Genomic DNA, 19,521 nt, shown 5'->3' with positions numbered 1-19,521 from the left:
TAAAAGAGTCAGACAAAGGGTTTTTAAAGTAAGTTAATATTTATAAATATAGTTTAATAAAATATTTATGTAAAAAGTATTAAAAACAGCAGCACATATCATTTACGTATGAAAAACATCTATTATGGCAAAAATAAAAATTGTTTTTTCGTTCTTCTTCTTTTATTTGTCTAGAATAAAGTGCACATTTTAAAAATAAGAGTGTTCAGCATTAGTAGTGTATATGTGCTGTAACAGAAAAATACAAAAAGAAAAATATTTAAACAATATTTTGCTGCTTTTATTGTCAAACTAATGATTTTGTGCTATATCATTTTTTCAATATTTAAATAAGAGAACTTCTAACAACTTAATACTCTAATAAGAGAACTTCTACATTAATCTTTTACCAATATCAATTCAAACTTACATTTTGCATTTAGTAACTAACTTAAAAAACTGATTTTGAGACATCCTTAATTGTTTTACAAACAATTTTAAAGAAACAACATATCAATTCATTAGTTAAAAACACTAAAATATTTTGAGCATATAATAACTGAAAATAAAGTCCAATAGTGTGAAAATTTTATCATATTAAATTATCACACTGCTGAAAGATCATAAAAACTAAATGCCAGAAAAAAAGATTAAAAACAGCCAAAAGATTAAGAAAATCATTATTAGCATTTTGTATAAAACTATTACTATTATTATTAAACTATAATTACACCAGAAGTTAGGCTCTGAAGACTTTAATAGTGTTATTGACAAAGAAATTTCATCTCTCATAGATGGGACTGATCATCTTCTACAGCTTGTGGTCCAGACAACATTCATGTCACAGTCTTGTGACACGACAACACAAAAGTGTTCTCCAGACCTTACTTCAAAACTCTCTAAATTATTTAATGAGTGCTATTCAAGCATAAAATCAACAAAAGATTGTTTCATGTATCTTTTGAGCTATTACTTTTAATAAAATAATTTAGATTATAAAGAATGGTACTAAATGTTAAAAAATAATTGACAAGTTCTTACAACTATTGATGTTTAGAATTCATTCACCTTTTTGCTAAACAATTTTTTTAACTGACCTAATTTTAAATCAAATGTAAATTTGTAACATGTTAGAATAGACGATAACACTTGTGCAAAAATTGGTAATAGCACATTTATGGAAAACAAATATCTTGCCTTTAATAACACCGCAAATATTTTCAATTTTTGTTTTAAGTAATATTATACTATTGTTAATATTGGAGATAAATATGCAGCCAAGGCAACCAAGATAAATTTACAACATTAGTTTAACTTAATATTTTTTAAACAAGAGTACAAGTCAACATATATCTATTGAGTTAAAAAAAATAGTTATAAAAAAACAAAAAAATCAGAAAAACAAAAATATTAAATAAACAAAGACAGTAAAAGAAAAGAATTTCAAATTTAAATTTAGAACTTTAGTTGAGTTTGTATGGGTTTTCACATTACCATTAAAGAAAAAAAAAATTGTAAAAAGAAAAAAATTACACATAACATAAGAAAAGAAAAAAAGAACAGTTGTAATTTTGAAAAAGAAAGATTTGTGTCAGTCTGTTTTACTTATTTGTTGATGCTTAAGTATGTAGCAATTTGGTATTACTTCTTAGTTTAGTTTTTTTATATTCATCTTTTCATTTTATTTTTTTATCATTTTCATTTTATTATATTCATCTTTTCATTTTATTTTTATTAACTTCTTTATCCATAATTATATTTATTTAAAATCTACTAAGTAATTTAAATATCTTTCTGTTGACAAATTAATTATACATGTATAATACATTTGTTTATTTACTAATAATATTATTGTTATTTTTAATTATTCTATGGTATTTTGTATGCTATATACATTTCTTATGCTATATATATATATATATATATATATATATATATATATATATATATATATATATATATATATATATATATATATATATATATATATATATGTATATATATATATATACATATATATATATATATATACATATATAGCATAAGAAATGTATTCAATAATATCATAATATTGTTATACAATTTCTTTTTTATTTTAACATTTTCACTAAATATTTTATTTAAACTTTTTTTTTTGTTATATGTGTGTGAGCAGTCTTGTAGCAACATATGTAAAATTAAAAATCAGTTCTGATATATCAGGTCAGCTAATTTCCAATTATATAAAACAGTTAGTAATCATTATTCATAACATTATATTACACTGTCAAATTTCATATCTATTGTCTGCTAATAATTAAATATCTTACTGTTCATTAATAATGTAATATTTATTGTCCATTAAGTATAATAATGACATATCTATTGTCCACTAAGTATACGCATTAAAGTTATCATACCTTTTATTTTGTGTTAAAAAATTATGCAAATTTCACAATATTATTTTGATAATCAGAAGTGCTAGCTCTACAATCAAGGCTTTTATAAAGAAATAAAATTTTATTTAATGTATGGTTTAACTATGTTTAAATATAATTGTTGATAAAAGGATACTTGACAAATTCTACAGGTTGCTCCTTGAGCAGATTCATAGCAGCATTTTCACTAAACGATGACATCTCATAATAACGTTTTACTTCTAAAAAAGGTAATAATTGAATGATTATACAATATTTACAACATAATTACTCACACTCACATATACACACACACACACACACACACACACACACACACACACACACACACACACACTCAAATAAACACATATACACACACAATGACTGTTTAAATAATCAAGGAAACTAATTTATTCCTAATTATTAATTAAGAATAAATTAGTTTCCTCAAAAAATCTTAAATGATTAATTCTACTTTATTTTATTTGCTTTTTTCTTTCTTTTTTTTGTCAACTGATTTATTTAGGAATAGTATTGATTTATTAGGAATAGTACAGATTTTGACATAATTGCAGGAGAACGCACATACATTGACTAAAGGCTTTGGTAAGGGAAGGCATTATACCATTTAAAAAATTTTTTTTTTTTAAGTTTTTCAACATTTTTCTACTTTAAAATTTTAACTTTTAAAAATCTGGACCATCATGTTATATCAAATTTAAATTTAATAAATCTTTTTAAATTTTTTAACCTTTACTTAAAATTTTCTTAATTTATCATCATAGTTTGTACAATTTTTTCAATGATTTGTCAACAACTCACAGCATTATGTTGAAAAAAAAAGAGCAGTAACATAAAATTGATGGAAGATGCCTACAGTTTAACATTGATGGGAGATACCTACATTTTAAAATTGATGGGACATTTTAATAACTCCATCAATAAATTAGCTGTATTATAAGATTAGTTGGAAAACCAGGTAGTTTTTTTTAATTGTGTATTTTAATTATTCAAAATAAATTCAAAAATTATTTTCATTCAACAACATTTGAATGCCAAATATAGAATCTAAATATTAAAATAAATATTAGAAATATAGAAACTGAAAATATTTTAATGTATAATCAAACAATTATGAATAACCTAAACAATACATTGAGTAAATTCAAAACTTATTAGAATTTATTTATTGCCTGAATATCTTAATTAGTGCTCTGCTATTGAAAGAAGAATAACTGAGATTGACACTTCATGTACACACACTTTATTTAATTTCAAAACACATTTAAAAGCAATTTTGAAACAAAAATTTACTAATATGTAGTTTATAAAGTCTTATTCAAGAACTATATTTACTTTACTATCAAAACTAACAAAAATATTTCTTTAACCAATGATGGCAGATTAGGAGTATTTGTATCTTTGTATTACTCTATAATTTGTGATGTCAAATAATATAGAATAAAACATCTTTATAAATCACCAGTGTCAAATACAGAAATCAGGAATCTGTTTCTCTATGCTTAGAAACAATCTCACAACTTTAATTTAATAGATTGGCATTTTTATGAGTTAGGATTTCATTTTACTGAGAAATAATTTACTGATTTAGTTAATGGATTGTTTCATTTGAATTCTCAGATGCTTTACATCATCTGAGAATTTTCTACTTTAGGATTTAAATTAGCTTCTTTCAACTTTTATACATGCTTTGAAAGGATTAGCATCTTTTTGTATTTGAAGATGTTAAAAGATTCAACATGATTAGCATATTTGATTTAAAAAGAGTCTCATTTATGCTAATAAGGGATTTTTCATAAGGAGAAGTATCAAAGGTTACAGTTGCTTGACATACATTGATTAGGGGTTGTAAAGTTGCTTAGAATGTATTTCTTGTACTAATTTATAGCGGATTTTATACTTGGCATATATTTGACTTGTTATAATAATAATATACTAGTTGTAGCTAACTTTTTATACGCTCCTGTTTTTATGCAGCATATTATTATTAGAAAAATGTTTGTTAGTTAAACTAAAAAAACAATGGTATCCTAAATTTGTACAAACATTTTTACTAAATGTAGGATTAAACCAAACTGAAATAGCTAGCTGCCGGAGGCTTCAGTACATACATTGATGTACTAAATAGAAATTCTACAAATCATATAGAATCCATGTTCTACAAATCATGTAAAACATAAATTCTACATGATTTGTAGTATATATTTAAATGTATTCTACAAAATGAAGTGCTGAATGTTCTAAAAAAACAGAGCAATAACAAATTAGTAGAAAATCACTTATTAAAATTTTTATATAAATATATATATCAGGCAACCAAAAAAGTTTGTGCGGTTTATCCTAATTGCCTATTTCTAAGAAATGTATTAAGAAAACTGGTTGTGGTGCAGGGATGATTTTGCATATAAATTAATGCTTGTTTTAAGGAGAATCAATCAGTGTGTTTCATAAGTTTTATTAGTGTGTTTTAAATTTAAAAGTCTTAAGTGGAGTATGGCTGTGTCAGATACAATAATTCGCGCCTGTTTACTTTATGAGATCAAACTTCGAACCAAAGCTGCAGAAGCATGTCGTAAGATATGCGCTGCTTTTGGGGAATGTAACATAGCAGAACAGATGGGTCAAAAGTGGTTTAAAAAATTTTCTTCTGGAAATGAAAACCTTGAAGATGAACCAAGATCGGGAAGACCATCCATCTTAAACAACGAGGATCTCAAGCTGGCAATTGAGCAGGACTCCAGTCAAACATGTCAGGACCTTGCCTTAAGATTTAATGTGAGTGATAAAACTATTCATTTACATTTGCACCAACTTGAAAAACGTTGGAAGTTGAGCAAATGGGTACCTTATGAGTTGAGTGAAACAAACAAGCTACAGCGCTTAACCATTTGTTGTTCATTGCTTTCTTGCCACAATTTAGTGCCATTTTTTGACCGGATGTTGACATGCGATGAAAAATGGATTATGTACTGCAACAAAAAACGAACATATCATTAGCTAGCCAGTAACAATCCAGTACTGATAACTCCTAAACCAAGCATTCACCAACAAAAAGTTTTACTGTGTGCATGGTGGACTACAGCAGGTATTGTTGACTATGAGTTGCTACCAAGTGGACAAAGCATTACTGCTGAGATATACTCATCCCAATTGGACAGAGTTTCGGTTGCTCTTCACCAGAACAAGCAGCTTTGGCAAACCGAAAAGGTGTTGTATTCCACCAGGACAACGCCAGACCGCACACCGCAAAAATCACACGGCACGTTTACAATGGGAGATTCTACCTCACACTTGCACTTGCAAAAATCACACTTGCACGTTTATAATGGGAGATTTTACCTCACCTTCCGTATTCACCAGACCTTGTGCCAAGCAACTATCACCTGTTTTTAACCCTGGATAATTATATGAGGAATCAACAGTTTCGAAATAGAGAAGATCTCGAAAATGAGTTAATTCAAGACTTTTATAAAAATGGAATATACCTGCTTGTTTCACGATGGGAGAAAGTTATTCTTGCTGAAGGAGACTATTTTTCAGAATAAACTTTATTAAAACTGTTTTTATGTGTATTTATTTATGGATTTGCAAAACCGCACGAACTTTTTTGGTTGCCTGATAAATAAATATAAGTATATATATATTTATATATATATATTAAGACTGGGCAAATTACCGCATTTTTATCGCATTAAAGCATTAATTGATTAGTGCCGACAATTAGTTTATCATGCGTTAATGTAGTTTTTATTTTGAAAGTCTGAAAGTGAAAAAAAAACTTTTTGATTCAAATTTAATAGTTCATTAAACTAAAGGTTGACAGGACTGCACACAAATTATTTCAAAACAGACCTGTCAATCTTTAGTTTACAGAACTATAAAATTCAAATTAAATATAGTGAAAAATTTTAACTTTTCGCAAATGTTTTTGCCAAACTTTATTTTCAATTTTTTATTCTTAACAATGAGTTCATCACTAGTTTTAGCTGCTCATTTTTTATATTTTTTTGCTTTACAAGCTTTACTTAATTTTTCTTTTTTGAAGCTGTCTGTAAAAGTTTCTCATTATATATTTTTTGCTTATAATCGCTTATTATTAAATTAATTTATATTAGTACTGTTATATTAAAAAAAATTACTTTTATTTTTATTATGTTTTAAAACTATATAATAATTGAATATTATATATATATATATATATATATATATATATATATATATATATATATATATATATATATATATATATATATATATATCACACACACACACACACACACACACACACACACACACACACACACACACACACAAATATATATATAACAATAATCGAATTATAAAATAATCAAAACTTTTTGTGTGAATTTATGTTGTTGCTTATGTTCAGGTAATAATAAATAAATAAATAAATTTGATTAAAAGTTGTGTTGTAAGTAAGAAAAAGTTGTGTTGTAAGAGAAAGATTATAAAAATGGAAAAAGGTACCAAAATTTTAAACGGACATTTTTATTCTAAATTTCTTCAACAAGGAGCTGACAGAATTAAAGCTATCTTTAAACACCGCAAAGCTGAATTTTCTTATCATTGGAGTACTTTGAGTCTGAAGTATCACCTAAATGCAATGCCCACTGCTGATGCCAGCAAATCACCCACCTAAACAAGCAGTGGAGGAAGGCTTCATTGGATGCAGCACGTGGGAGCCCTATAGAGAAACAAGAGAAAAACAAGATAATAAATGCCATTGCAAAGTGGGTAGCTACAAACTGCACCAGTTAGTATTGTGGAAGATGTTGGTTTGAAAAATGTTATTAGGATCAAAACAAATGACTCCACATATGAGCCTCTGCCAAGACACACTATTATAAGAAAAACTTTAAAAGAAAGACACACTTTATAAGAAAAATGAATTGTATGAAAAGGAGAGGACTATAAAGACATCGATGTTACAACATACACAAACTATTGCCTTCAGCAGAGACTAGGAGACTTGGCAGGGTAACTAAAATTACCAGAGTAATTATAATTACTCAGAGTTACTGTGCATTACATTGATAAACAACGAGAACTGCATTCACATGCTCTGACAGTAATGAAGACATAAGAAAGACATTTTTGTTGAAACATGTGCAGAACATTTTATTCATGTTACATAGAAGTGGAACATTTCAAATCAATTCAGCACACTTAGCACAGGAAGTGCAAAAAATATGGTCACTGCTGTGAGACATCTGCCTTTTGGACGCGTCCCCTGGGTTGCACACAGTCTCCAGTGTTTTGTCACAGTATCTTTGCATAACAACACCTTTGACAATGCCCTGGCCAAATGCAGAAAGGTAGTAGGCCATTTTAAAAACAGTCCAGAAAGTGTTGAAGAATAAGAACAAAAAAATTGGACTTTTGACAAATTGGCAAGAAAGGAAGGGTCGGTTATACAAGATATTCCAACCAGATGAAAATTGACTCTGAACATGATAAAAAATGTTCACAGAAATAAACAGCCACTGAGGGATGTCCTCAACACACACAACACAAAGATTGCCATGCCAATATCAGCTGAATTAGACAAATTGCAGAGGTTGGAAAACCTACTGAAGCCCTGCAGATATATTTTATCTCATGTATTTCTCACTGACTGATTTTATTGCATGTGAGAGAATTAATGTGTCTGTATGTGTGTAAGCATGAATATGAGAACATTGTGTTATACATTTTTGTGTGTATAAGTGAATGCAAAACATTTGAGTGAAATGGGTATGATTTTTTGTATGTGACTTATGGATGGAGAAAAATATATTTCATGCTCTATAGTTCTGCCTTTATTTTTGCCATCTCTCTCTGGTGATGGAGAGCTCAGATGATTACCCTGCCTATATGGTCAAATTCAAGTCAACATTCAGAACAGACCTGGCAACACACAAAGAAAATGCCAACATTTTCTTTGTGTGTCGCCTCAGTCACTAACTTACTCAAGGAACAGAGGGTTATTGCAGATGAACCTGAGGAAGCAACAACATTAAAGCCATCAAAGAGAAAGTTTGTTCATATATTGCATTTCTGCGATATATTTACACACACACACATATATATATATATTTACACAAAAATATATATATACTTACAACTAAATATATTTACACAAATATATACATTTTTTTAACAACTTTTTTTTAAACAAAAAACTTAGTTTTCATTTCTTTAAATTTATAAAAAAACTTGGAACAAAATATTAAAATAACTAACTTTCAGCCCTTTCAAATCCTCTAAAGTGAACAGGTTGAAAATAATTTACAAGTTCAGATAACTCTTGTTGAGCTTCAACTTCAGGTGTCTCTTCTTCCTATATGTAATATGTTTAACAATATATCTATTTCTATTAAGAGTGAGAAAATATGAATTTTATTTAAACAACATAGTTACCTACTTCAGACTTAGGAACCACTTCCTTTAACTCTCCATCTTCAGGTATGTCTTCCATATTAGAAATTTCAAGCATAACACCACTTATGTTTAAATCAATTGATTGAGCAAATAAGTTAGAGTTTTTTGTTTCAGACACTGGTACTAAAGCATGAAAATATGTTTTTTTTTAATCTTAAAATCTTCTCCAAAACTTTTAATTTATTGAAAAATTACAACTTAGATCCAGTTTTGAAACTGTGTTTGCATACAGTTTTAGATACATATATGTTAAAAATGCATAAAATAGTCAAGAAAAAGCATATAAATTACAATCTAAGTAAATTCAATCAGAATTAGAACTTATACGCAACAATAAGAAATGTCGCTGATTGTCATTTAACTTGTAATAATAGAATTTTCAACTGAAATAAATTATGCTACACTAAATCTTAAATCATTCTTAAAATAAGGTCTTATACTGTTGTATGATTACGGCTACTATATAAAATTTTAAAATTTCAAATACCTTTAATGTCACGCTTTTTATTTTTTATCAAGATTTTTCTTTTCAGCATTTTTGGACTTGGTAAAGGAATTCCTGGTAACAGCTAAAAAAATATTTAAAAAAAATGTTTTTAAAGAATAAAATTTGAAATCAACATTTTAAAAAACATTTTCTTTTTAAATTTTGTATGTGTAACTATGAAGAAAAACTGATAAAGTATAATACTGTAAATATAAAAAAAACATAATAATAAGAAACAGCCACAGATGGGTACTTTAGTACAAACATTAAGTTAGGATTTGGGTCTGGGCCTGGGCAGTATTTATTATGATAGATAGAACTTTACTGAATGAAAAAACTAAATTTTTTATAAATACAAATAATATCCATATTGTAAGTAAATATCAAAAATATTTCTAAAAAAAGATTGATATATCAAGTAACTAAAAAGCTGTAAAGTAATGCAAAAATAAAACTTTATAAATGTGATAAGTATATCCACACTAAATTTTTTAGTGGTCCATTCAGTTCAGTTAATAGTACTAAACGGACCAATTATGTACTGAATGAACTAACAGTGTATTTGTGTTATGTAATAAATAAAAAGTTCACTAATGTGGAGCAATTAGGGTAATATTTATGCTCCAATATTAAATCATAGCATTGTTAGCTTTGTAAAAAGTTTAAAAAAAAAAAAGAAAGAAAGAAAAAGAAATCATGAAAACCAAGATGTTGACTTGGCCAAGCTCACCTCGGACACATAACTTTAAAGTTGTTGATTTTTAGTTAGCCTTTTTTCTTTATTTTTCTAAACAAACTTTTGCAGTAGGATAAGAGAGAATACTTTCTACTTCCAGGAAAATGCTTGTATTTTTTTATTTTATTTTAGAGTTTTTTTTATTTCTAATCAAACTGAATTGACGTTGAGCACCACAGGATTAGGTCTGTTGGTAGCTTGGGATAAAATAAAACCTTTGTCCTTCTATCAGTCTGCTTGAAATAGAATTATGCTAGATATTGGAAAATCATTAATGATGTTAACTGGTATTGATACTTTCACCTAAGCCTTTTCATAATATTTTGTCATGTTATAGATTATTATGATATCTCTTTTTTGGGTGTGACACCATCCAGTTTTCAGTTACACAGTTATAATGATGTTTGATAGGTCCACAAACAGTTTCAATCCAGTGAGATTTAACAGTTTATTATTTGAGTAGTGGGTTAGAATAATAATTTGCAGTTGTTGTGCTTTTTCATATTCAATAGCAGAGCCAAATTGTAACTTTTGAAGAACTGCTCATTTTCAAAAATTTAAACAAGAAAAAAAAATAGGAGTAAAAAACAAACAAGAAAAAAACAAGTTGTAAAAAACAATTTCTTACAGAATACCAAAAATTAGAACTTTCAAACAAGATAAATTATAGTTATATAGTGGTCATTTATTATCAAAACTAAGATCATTATACATTTGTCATATTATATAAGAATTAATCACGGCAATCTTATAAAATTAAAAAAACAAAAATATTATTTTATTTTCCTAAAGTTGTACTTTTTTAACAGGGAGCCTTTAACATTATTTAGTAAGTTTTTTATCAAAATCAAAACACCATTTAACACCATGTGGTTATTTTTTATACTTCTAACATGTTTAACTTTAAACACGAAATATTTAATTTGAAAATAAAACATGATTATCTACAAAATGGTAGCAAAAAGTTTCATTTTTATTTATTGCCTAAAGTTCAAAAGCAATAAAAAATTGACTTCTCTCCTGATTATGATTCAAATCTTCTTTTTCAACCTCTCTTCTCCTACCTCCTATGACCTCTTTATTTGTAGCTATGAATGTAGATATGGAGATTACACTATGCTACAATATACACAACTACATATTTGCAAATTGTAAGTTGCTGCTGCAAGATGTTACAATATATGCTGCAGTATATATCATACCAAAATAAACAGCTCAATAACCTTCTATTCTTAGTAATTTATTTAATTCTTAGCATTTTATGTTGACTTCACCACCTGTCACTTGTTGGAGATTTATTCTAAAGTCTTTATCTTTTCCAAGTATTCACATGTTTTAAATACTTGCAAGTAACATTCTTATTTTGCAAATACCATTCTTATTTGCAAGCAACATTCTTATTTGAAAGTAACATTCTTATTTAGCATTGCAAATTTAGCAATGTAGATTTATATTATACATTATATTAGAACAACAAAAAATCAAATAAATGCTGACATAAAAATCACTTCACGTTAGCAATTCTGACATATTAATCTCCCATAACCAACAGATTTTTAAAAAATAAATTCAAGAAATATTTAGTTGAATATATTCTTACAAGCAATTTAAATGTTTGGAATTTTTGTTTGTTTTATAATTTTAGCATTTTGAAAACTAAAATTTAAAAACAAAGTTAATTATATTAAATAAAAAAAAATTATGACAACACGGTTTGTAATATTGGTTTTGAAAAATACTTTTTTAATACAATAGTTAACTTACTGGACATTCTTCCAACTCTTTATTAAGTAGAAGATCTCCAAAGATTTGAAGGCAATAACTTGCCATTTTCTTTTGCTGCTTGGCACTAAGAGTATAACATCACTGTAACTATCAATACAAAAATTAACTTCTATAAAATACTAATTCTAACAAATACAAAGTTGATAACAATAGAACAAATAACAATAGAACAAATAACAATAGAACAAATAACAATAGAACAAATAACAATAGAACAAATAGTTTTACAGCTATGAAGTCTAAAAACTGTAAGTATTAATAAAATATTTTATCAGCTGTAAGTATTAATAAAAAAATTGGCACACTTAACGTACAATCATTTTGAAAACATACAACTACTTTATCATGTAACAGTTATCACAAATTTCATGTTCTGAATCTTGAAAACTATCTTGAAAAGATGTAATGCGTCTCTACCTCCATTTTTACTACCCAACTTTTCTTTTTACCCTTTGGGATTTTATTTTTTATGAAAAGCAGCATTGCAATGTACAGAGTTTCAAGGAACAACCACATCATCTGAAGCCTTCGGTATCTCGGCCAATACATCAGAGGGACTAGTAAGCTTAAGACTTCTGAATAGCTCATTTTACTTCACTACAGGTTCTGCTACCTTTTTTATTAGTCTTCTTCACTCTTTGTTTTTCTGTATACTTTATCAAATTACAAAGCTTTTCATTGTGCTTTCCATATACTTTCTTTTATTCTTTAGGGGCTGACTCCTGTGTTAGCATTAATTTTTTCTCTCAAAATGATCATTATGTTTTGACTTTATTCAAATTTTAAATTCTGTATTTATTCGAATCAAATCAAATCAAATCAAATATATTTTGAAATAGTTATAACATTTCAAGGAAATTTACAATAGTACAAGTACTAATATAAAGTAAACACCTGAATATACAACATAACCTTATAGTCAATGATGAAAATAGTAATAATAACTGATAACAATAATACTAATTATAATAATAATGATAATAATAACAACAATAATAATAACAATAATAATAATAGTAACAAAATGATAACAACTATAATAAAAAGAGAATTTCATAAATAAGGACAATAACAGCAGCAACAAAAATTTAGTGAGTTATGACAGCGACAACATACATAAAGAATGCCAAAATATTGGTACTAATATTAATAATATTAGAATGAAAAAAGTTTAAAAATGGCAGAAAGAAAAAAATGTTAAAAATATCTCAAATGTTAAAAATATCAAATAAAAAACTGAAGGATCACGAATTGATATAAATAATAAAAAATTCCAATATTAATTTGTAGAATTATTTAATTGTATTTTTTTAACAAATAATTAAAAAGCTTGATTTTGAATTCAGAGATTGAATTAAAAGATTTTAGATCAGGAGGTAGTTTGTTCCATGAGATAATAGATTGATATTTAATAGATTTATTTCCATATTTAGCAGAGTGGTGTTTTGGAATAACTAAGTTTAAGCTACTGATGGAGCGAAGAGGATAGTGACTATTTGTACTTGTAAAGAAATTGTTGAATGATAGGGGAAGGTTTTTGTGATAATAATTCCAGACAAATTGGCAGTTAAGCAATATCACAAGGTCGCTTAACTTTATTATATTGGAAATTAGGTATAGCACATTAGATTTAAAGTTATTGTACTGAAAATATATTATTTTCAAAGCTTTATTTTGGAGATGGGACAACCTTAAAATGATTTGCTTATGGGATTGTCCCCATACTTGACTGCATATCTTAGATGGGACCCAAAAATGGCATGATATATATTTAGCAGAGTTTCTAGATTTACATAATGGCAGACTTTTGCTAGCATTCCATTAGATCTCCTGAGTTTCATTGCTAAGTCATTCAGATGGCCTTGAAAAGAAAGATTAGAATCAATTTTAATCCCAAGATATTTAATAGTCTAAAGGATAAATTTTTTGTCCACTTAATCTGAAATTTAAGTGCTTATTCATTCGTGCCAGATTGGATTCAAAGATGATCAGCTCTGTTTTGTTAGAATTGAGAGAAAATTTATTAGAACGAAGCCACTGAACAAGATTTTCATGATCATGATTAATATATTTGTTGATTTTTTTATAAATCAAAAGGCCTCTTTTTTTTTTTTTAGATTCTTCACTAATTTTATATCACAAAATAACCCATTTGTGATGCAGAACACAAGTTCAATAAATATCACCTTTATGTTACTAACCCATTTTATATCTGGTTTTCTTGTAAGTCAGGAATTATAGAGCTACCTGATAAATAAATTACTAATTGCTGATCTTTTGTTATAAACAGTGTAACCAACAATAATAACATTTAACAACAACCATCATATCAAATTGTCTTAATGATGTCTAAATTTAAGTAAGTCTCTTGCAGATAGCATATGACTATCTTTAATTATAACAATAACTATTTTCAAGTAATAATAGTAATAATAATTAAAAATAAGTGCAATATTAATATAATAAGTAATAAATAATAAAAAATAAAAATCATTTTAATGAGAAAAAAGTCTGGATTGCACAATACAATATATCTCCATTGATAATAACTTGTAAAAATTACCTGCAATGATTTTCGAAAGACAATATGACTGGATATTCAGAAGTTTTAAATGCAGATTCTTTGATTGCTTCAATCACATCCTTTTTTTTAAGATAATACAATTCAAAATAAATAATTATAGAAACATCGAAACATGTTTTAATAACAAATACTTAATTCTATTAAAATTCATACTGCTAACATAAGATTTAATCATTTTATTTTTAAAATTAAAGACTTCATAAAAACATTTAAAATTATATCAATGTATGCAATAAAATTACAAAGGAATTTCAAATTTTATTTAAAAAGAAAACTTTATGAAAAGGTTTATTATAGAATAGCAAATATTAATAAGATAACAATACAAATAATTTATTTGGCTTTCTTAGAAAAATAGTACTATGCTTGCTAATTAAAAGTATTAAAAAATGCAATTTAGTTTGAACTGTTATTTAATTTATACTTCAATATAAATGTAAATATATAACATGGTTTTATTTCCTATCAGGGCTTGATTTATACATGGTAGAGATATCAATTTAAATATCTGGGAATTCTTTGTTTTCTTTTATTGGCATAAAACTGTTCTTTTCAATAAGTTTTCTTATTCCAACAACGCTTCTCTCTATATCTTCTTGCACTTCTTGCATCAATCTTCTTGCTCTATAATCTTTTAACCGTACAGTTTTCAGCATTTAAAAACTAATTATTCAGTAAAACAGATTCTGTTATAAATTAAAAAACAAGTCAAATTTGAATACACAAAAAAGTTGCAATGCAAGCAAAAAGGTTTATTTTGTAAAAAGTCTTCTTGTTAAAAGTTTTTATTTGTCAAATTGTGAACAAAATTTTCAAGTTCAACAATTGTTTGAAATTATTTACTTTAAAATATATTTAAAAAAGAAAAATATTTTTACGAGGATATTAATGAAATTTAAAAAACAGCAAATAAAACAATAAATGAAATTGATTTTTAACTTGGTTCAAGAATTAGTATTGTTTATGATTAAATCATTTTACAAAAAGTCAAGGTCTAATGGTATAGCAAATATATTTTTTTATTTTAAGTTAATTCACCTCCCCAGGGAAGAGAAGGACACTACAGGTGAAGAGGCTACTTAATTATGGTTACAACCCTCTCTCAACACTATAACTCCAAAACACAGACCTTGACAAACAAGACCCCTGCTCTGAGAATTAAGTTGAATGTGGTACTACCAGGGATGTGGTGGAGATCAAACTTTGAACCTCTCGCATATGAAGCGAGTGCTCTACCACTACACCACTACCAAATTCACAATATGTCTCTGGATATACTGCACTAAAACTGTTTTTCAGCACAACCTTGTTAAACTCATATTTTGAAGTTAAGGTTTAAAAAGTTAAAAAAAATTAAAAAGAAAACAAATAAATTTGTAATATTGTGTAGTGGCCCCTTGAAATGAACTTAACTTTAAAATAATTCATGCAATTGTTGTTATTGTATTTCACTAACAACTGATTTATAAAATTATTTTAAAATATAGCAACTTTATAGTATTGTTACCATTATTAAAGTAAATTTCTTATCAAAGTAACCACTATTTAGTTTCTAAGTTTAATAATAAGAATTAGTAGTATTAACAAAAATTAAATAAAAGTAAATAACAAAATTGTTTTGGGTAAACAAAACATGATAGCAAATAATTGGGTACTTTTGCAAAACACTCATACCATTTTAATATTAATGTAATATAGTAAATTATTAACCTAAAGCATATAAGATATACCTCTAACCTCTATTATCATTGTTTAACAATATACAGTGTTGTTTAAAAAAATATTTCTCAGAGATATTTATTAAAGAATGGAAGATTAATCACTTAGTTATCTAATGTTATAAGATAGAACTTACAGCTAGACTGCACGAAATGATGTTTCAAACTGTTCAATATAATTAGAAATGAGGCCACTATAACCACCCTTGTTGTTACACCCCCCCCCCACCAGCCCTTTAACTCTGAAACACCAGTCTTAAGGAACAAGGCTGGAGAAACAAATATGGACTAATTTTCTCATATGAATGTAATAGATGACATCATAGGTAAAACGATAACTAAAGAAAGGGTATTTGTCTAAACATAAAATAGGGCTGATTGATATACATTAAAGAAGGTAAACACTGTTAATGTTGTTTATAATTAACTTAGATAACAATAATAGAACTAATAGAAATAAATAGAAGATTATATTTTGCCAAGCCGCCAAACTGTTTAACTAATTTTGTATTATTAATTGAATTAGGCTTTTTATATTAAAATATTTAAATTTTTTAAATATTTGCATTTGTCTTTTTAGTTAAAGAACAAAATAATAAAAGAATAAGGTAAATTAAAATATTACCTTAAATGGGACCTCAGTACATAATGTCATTCCATGAGTAATAACTGGCTCTTGCTCTTCAGTGCGCCCATCCCAGCAGTCTAACTCAATGCAACGACACCCAGCTAGTAAAACTTGTCTATATATTTCAACTGAAGATTTTCCTGTTAACTGGTGGCCTGAAAAGTGTGAACTTTATTTTTAATTATGTGATTAAGAATAAAATTTATTAAATGATAAACTAAATGCTTAAGAATTATTTGAAAAAGAAAAAAAGAAAAAGTCTATTCACAAAAAATTAGTTAAGCACTTTAATATCTGTGGTGGGTTTTCATCATCAGCTCCTTATATAGCACATAAATGTTGTCCTGACAATATTATGACTATTACTGACTTATTTTCAAATAATCTTTCATATGCGTCATTATACTTTATGATTTATATACATCCTAAAAACATTTAATACATGCAGAGAAACATTTAATATATGCAAACATCAAATATATAACAAAGACAGTTATAAGGTCTCTGGGTACTTTTCAATGAATGTTGGACACTTATACCACTATCAATAAACTCAATAATTTCACCTTCAAGCTAGGTTTTTTAAAAAAAAGCTGGGACCAGCATCTTTTATAAAGCCCAGCTTAAAGGTTATGTTTTATAAAAAAAAAAAGTTTAATGTTAGAGGTGATTTTATATAAATGATATAACTTTTGTCTCATAATAGAAAAGATTTAAAATTTAGGGAATCTAGATTACGATCTTAATTAAAAGATAGTAATAATCTAGATAAACCAAAAATACTTACTATTTATTTTTTTTGACTATTTACAAATACATATAAGAAATTTTAATTAACAAATTATCATTTTACAGACCTCCACTTCGATAGAACACCACAACAGTGTACACCAAATCACAAAACATTTTTTCTAAAAATCCTGTAGGCATATCAGAAAAAAATATTTATCCTGGGAGAGTGCCTACAAACATTCAAATGAAGTTACTTTTAATAATATTTAGACACCAGGTCATCATTTTTTGATATCATTTAGATTCTAAACAGTATTTATATAGATTATTTAGGTCAATAACTTCTTGAAGATTCCACCAAAACAGAAGCTTTAATAAAATTTAAGTTTAAATAAATAAAATACTTCTAAAAATATACATTAATAATAATTCATTTCAAATTTTTTTTTTTTTTTATTATATATGGCCTCTCAAAGTCAAGAAGGGACTACCTTAATAGAGGTCATTTTTTCTGTTGTTTATACTATTCACTGTCAAACTTTTGGATTCAAAGTTGCCACAGTTATTTGACAACACTACTTGACAAACAAAGAACTTAAGCATATCACTAGAAAAATTAGTTTTGCTTCGATTCTGGGAATAGTCTTGCACACAAGATTGCTTTTCAACATTTCCACAACCAAATAACATGTTTTATTTGCTCATTCTGCAAATATGAAAATAAAGGAATAAAAAAGGAACTTAAAACTTTGTGAGTTAATTGGAAGCAATAACAACAGTAAAACAAGTGTATGGGTTTTTATTTCATTGGCAAAAAACATCTAAACTGTTACAAAAACAGTGAAATAAAATAGTTAAATTATTAATAGTAGCTTATCAAAATTGCTAATTTTTTGTGTAAAAAATTATAATATTGTATAATAAATGCTGAGAAGTTTGAGCAGTTCAAAAGATTTAACATAAAGTAACTGTAGAAAAAATGTCTGAAACATTATCATCATAATTGTTGATGTTACTCACTTGGTGTCCCAACAAACAACAATTTTTGTTTAGAAAAAAAAGTCTGCTTCCACTCTCTATAATAAAATAATAATGGAATTTAAAAAACTAAAAATGTATAAATAATTTTAGGTGTAGCTCAAGTCCCTAAAACATCTGATGGATCCCTTATATTATCAAAAAAAGTTCTTTAAAAGTATCAAAATCAGTAAGGTAATATAAAAATTTCAAAAATAATCATCATTTTATAAAAAAATTATTCTAAATTTCACTGTCTAAAAAATTATATTTTTAACTAAAAATAAAATATGCATTTTTACAAAAAAATTTTATTAAAGTTTTTTTTTTTCTCAATGTTTATCATGATTATTTTTGAAAACCTTATATAACTTTACTACTTTTAAAACCCAACATAATTTACTTTTGAAGAACTTTTTTTTATTGATAACATTAGGGACCCGTCAGTTGTTTAAGAGATTAAAACTACCCCTGAAAAAATATATTTAAAACTTTTCAATTTAGAGGGTGTTAGCACACATTTAAAAAAAAAGTTGTTTTTTGGGACACACTATTGCTCACATGACACATACACAATAATACTAATTTTTTTTTAGAGTTAACTTTCATACTATCAACTATACAATAAGTTGCAAATTTTTTACTACATTGTTAAAATTTGTTGACTTAGTCATTAAATTTATTGATTGTGAATTAAATAAAATAAGACTAAAAGGGCATATACAAATTTGAAAAAAATAATGTTACAAAGAATTTCATAATTCAGATCTCTGATAATACTGAAAATGTTAAACAAAATTAAATCATTTCATTAAACAAGAACATGACTATGACGTCATTTTGTTAAGCTAACTTTATAAACAACTTTTTTATAATATTTAATTTGTTGATTTTTATAAAAAATAATCTTATTACAAATTTTAAAAAATGTTATATCTTTTTTAATAAGTTTTTTATAAAAGCAATTATATAATATTTTATGAAAACAAATAAA

At 26.4% G+C, this 19,521-nt stretch overlaps 1 protein-coding gene across 2 annotated transcripts in view; it reads right to left on the bottom strand.

Moving 5' to 3' along the window:
* LOC100200484 (1-phosphatidylinositol 4,5-bisphosphate phosphodiesterase classes I and II) overlaps positions 1 to 19,521 on the bottom strand; it is an 83,743-nt gene that overhangs the window by 35,673 nt on the left and 28,549 nt on the right. For both annotated transcript variants that reach the window (XR_010639000.1, XM_065799331.1), the window contains exons 10-16: positions 16,776 to 16,933; positions 14,412 to 14,491; positions 11,828 to 11,912; positions 9,328 to 9,409; positions 8,824 to 8,963; positions 8,643 to 8,739; positions 2,533 to 2,617 (exon numbers count right to left, since the gene is read on the bottom strand). Coding sequence is in view for 1 of the 2 variants with exons in the window: in XM_065799331.1 (XP_065655403.1) it covers positions 2,533 to 2,617; positions 8,643 to 8,739; positions 8,824 to 8,963; positions 9,328 to 9,409; positions 11,828 to 11,912; positions 14,412 to 14,491; positions 16,776 to 16,933 (727 nt within the window). In the remaining variant the exon portion in view is untranslated. The remainder of the gene's footprint in view (positions 1 to 2,532; positions 2,618 to 8,642; positions 8,740 to 8,823; positions 8,964 to 9,327; positions 9,410 to 11,827; positions 11,913 to 14,411; positions 14,492 to 16,775; positions 16,934 to 19,521) is intronic.

This window comes from Hydra vulgaris, chromosome 06 (genome assembly GCF_038396675.1).
Source record: "Hydra vulgaris chromosome 06, alternate assembly HydraT2T_AEP".
In the NCBI taxonomy this organism is placed as follows: domain Eukaryota; kingdom Metazoa; phylum Cnidaria; class Hydrozoa; order Anthoathecata; family Hydridae; genus Hydra; species Hydra vulgaris.
This window is presented reverse-complemented; position numbering and strand designations above follow the sequence as displayed.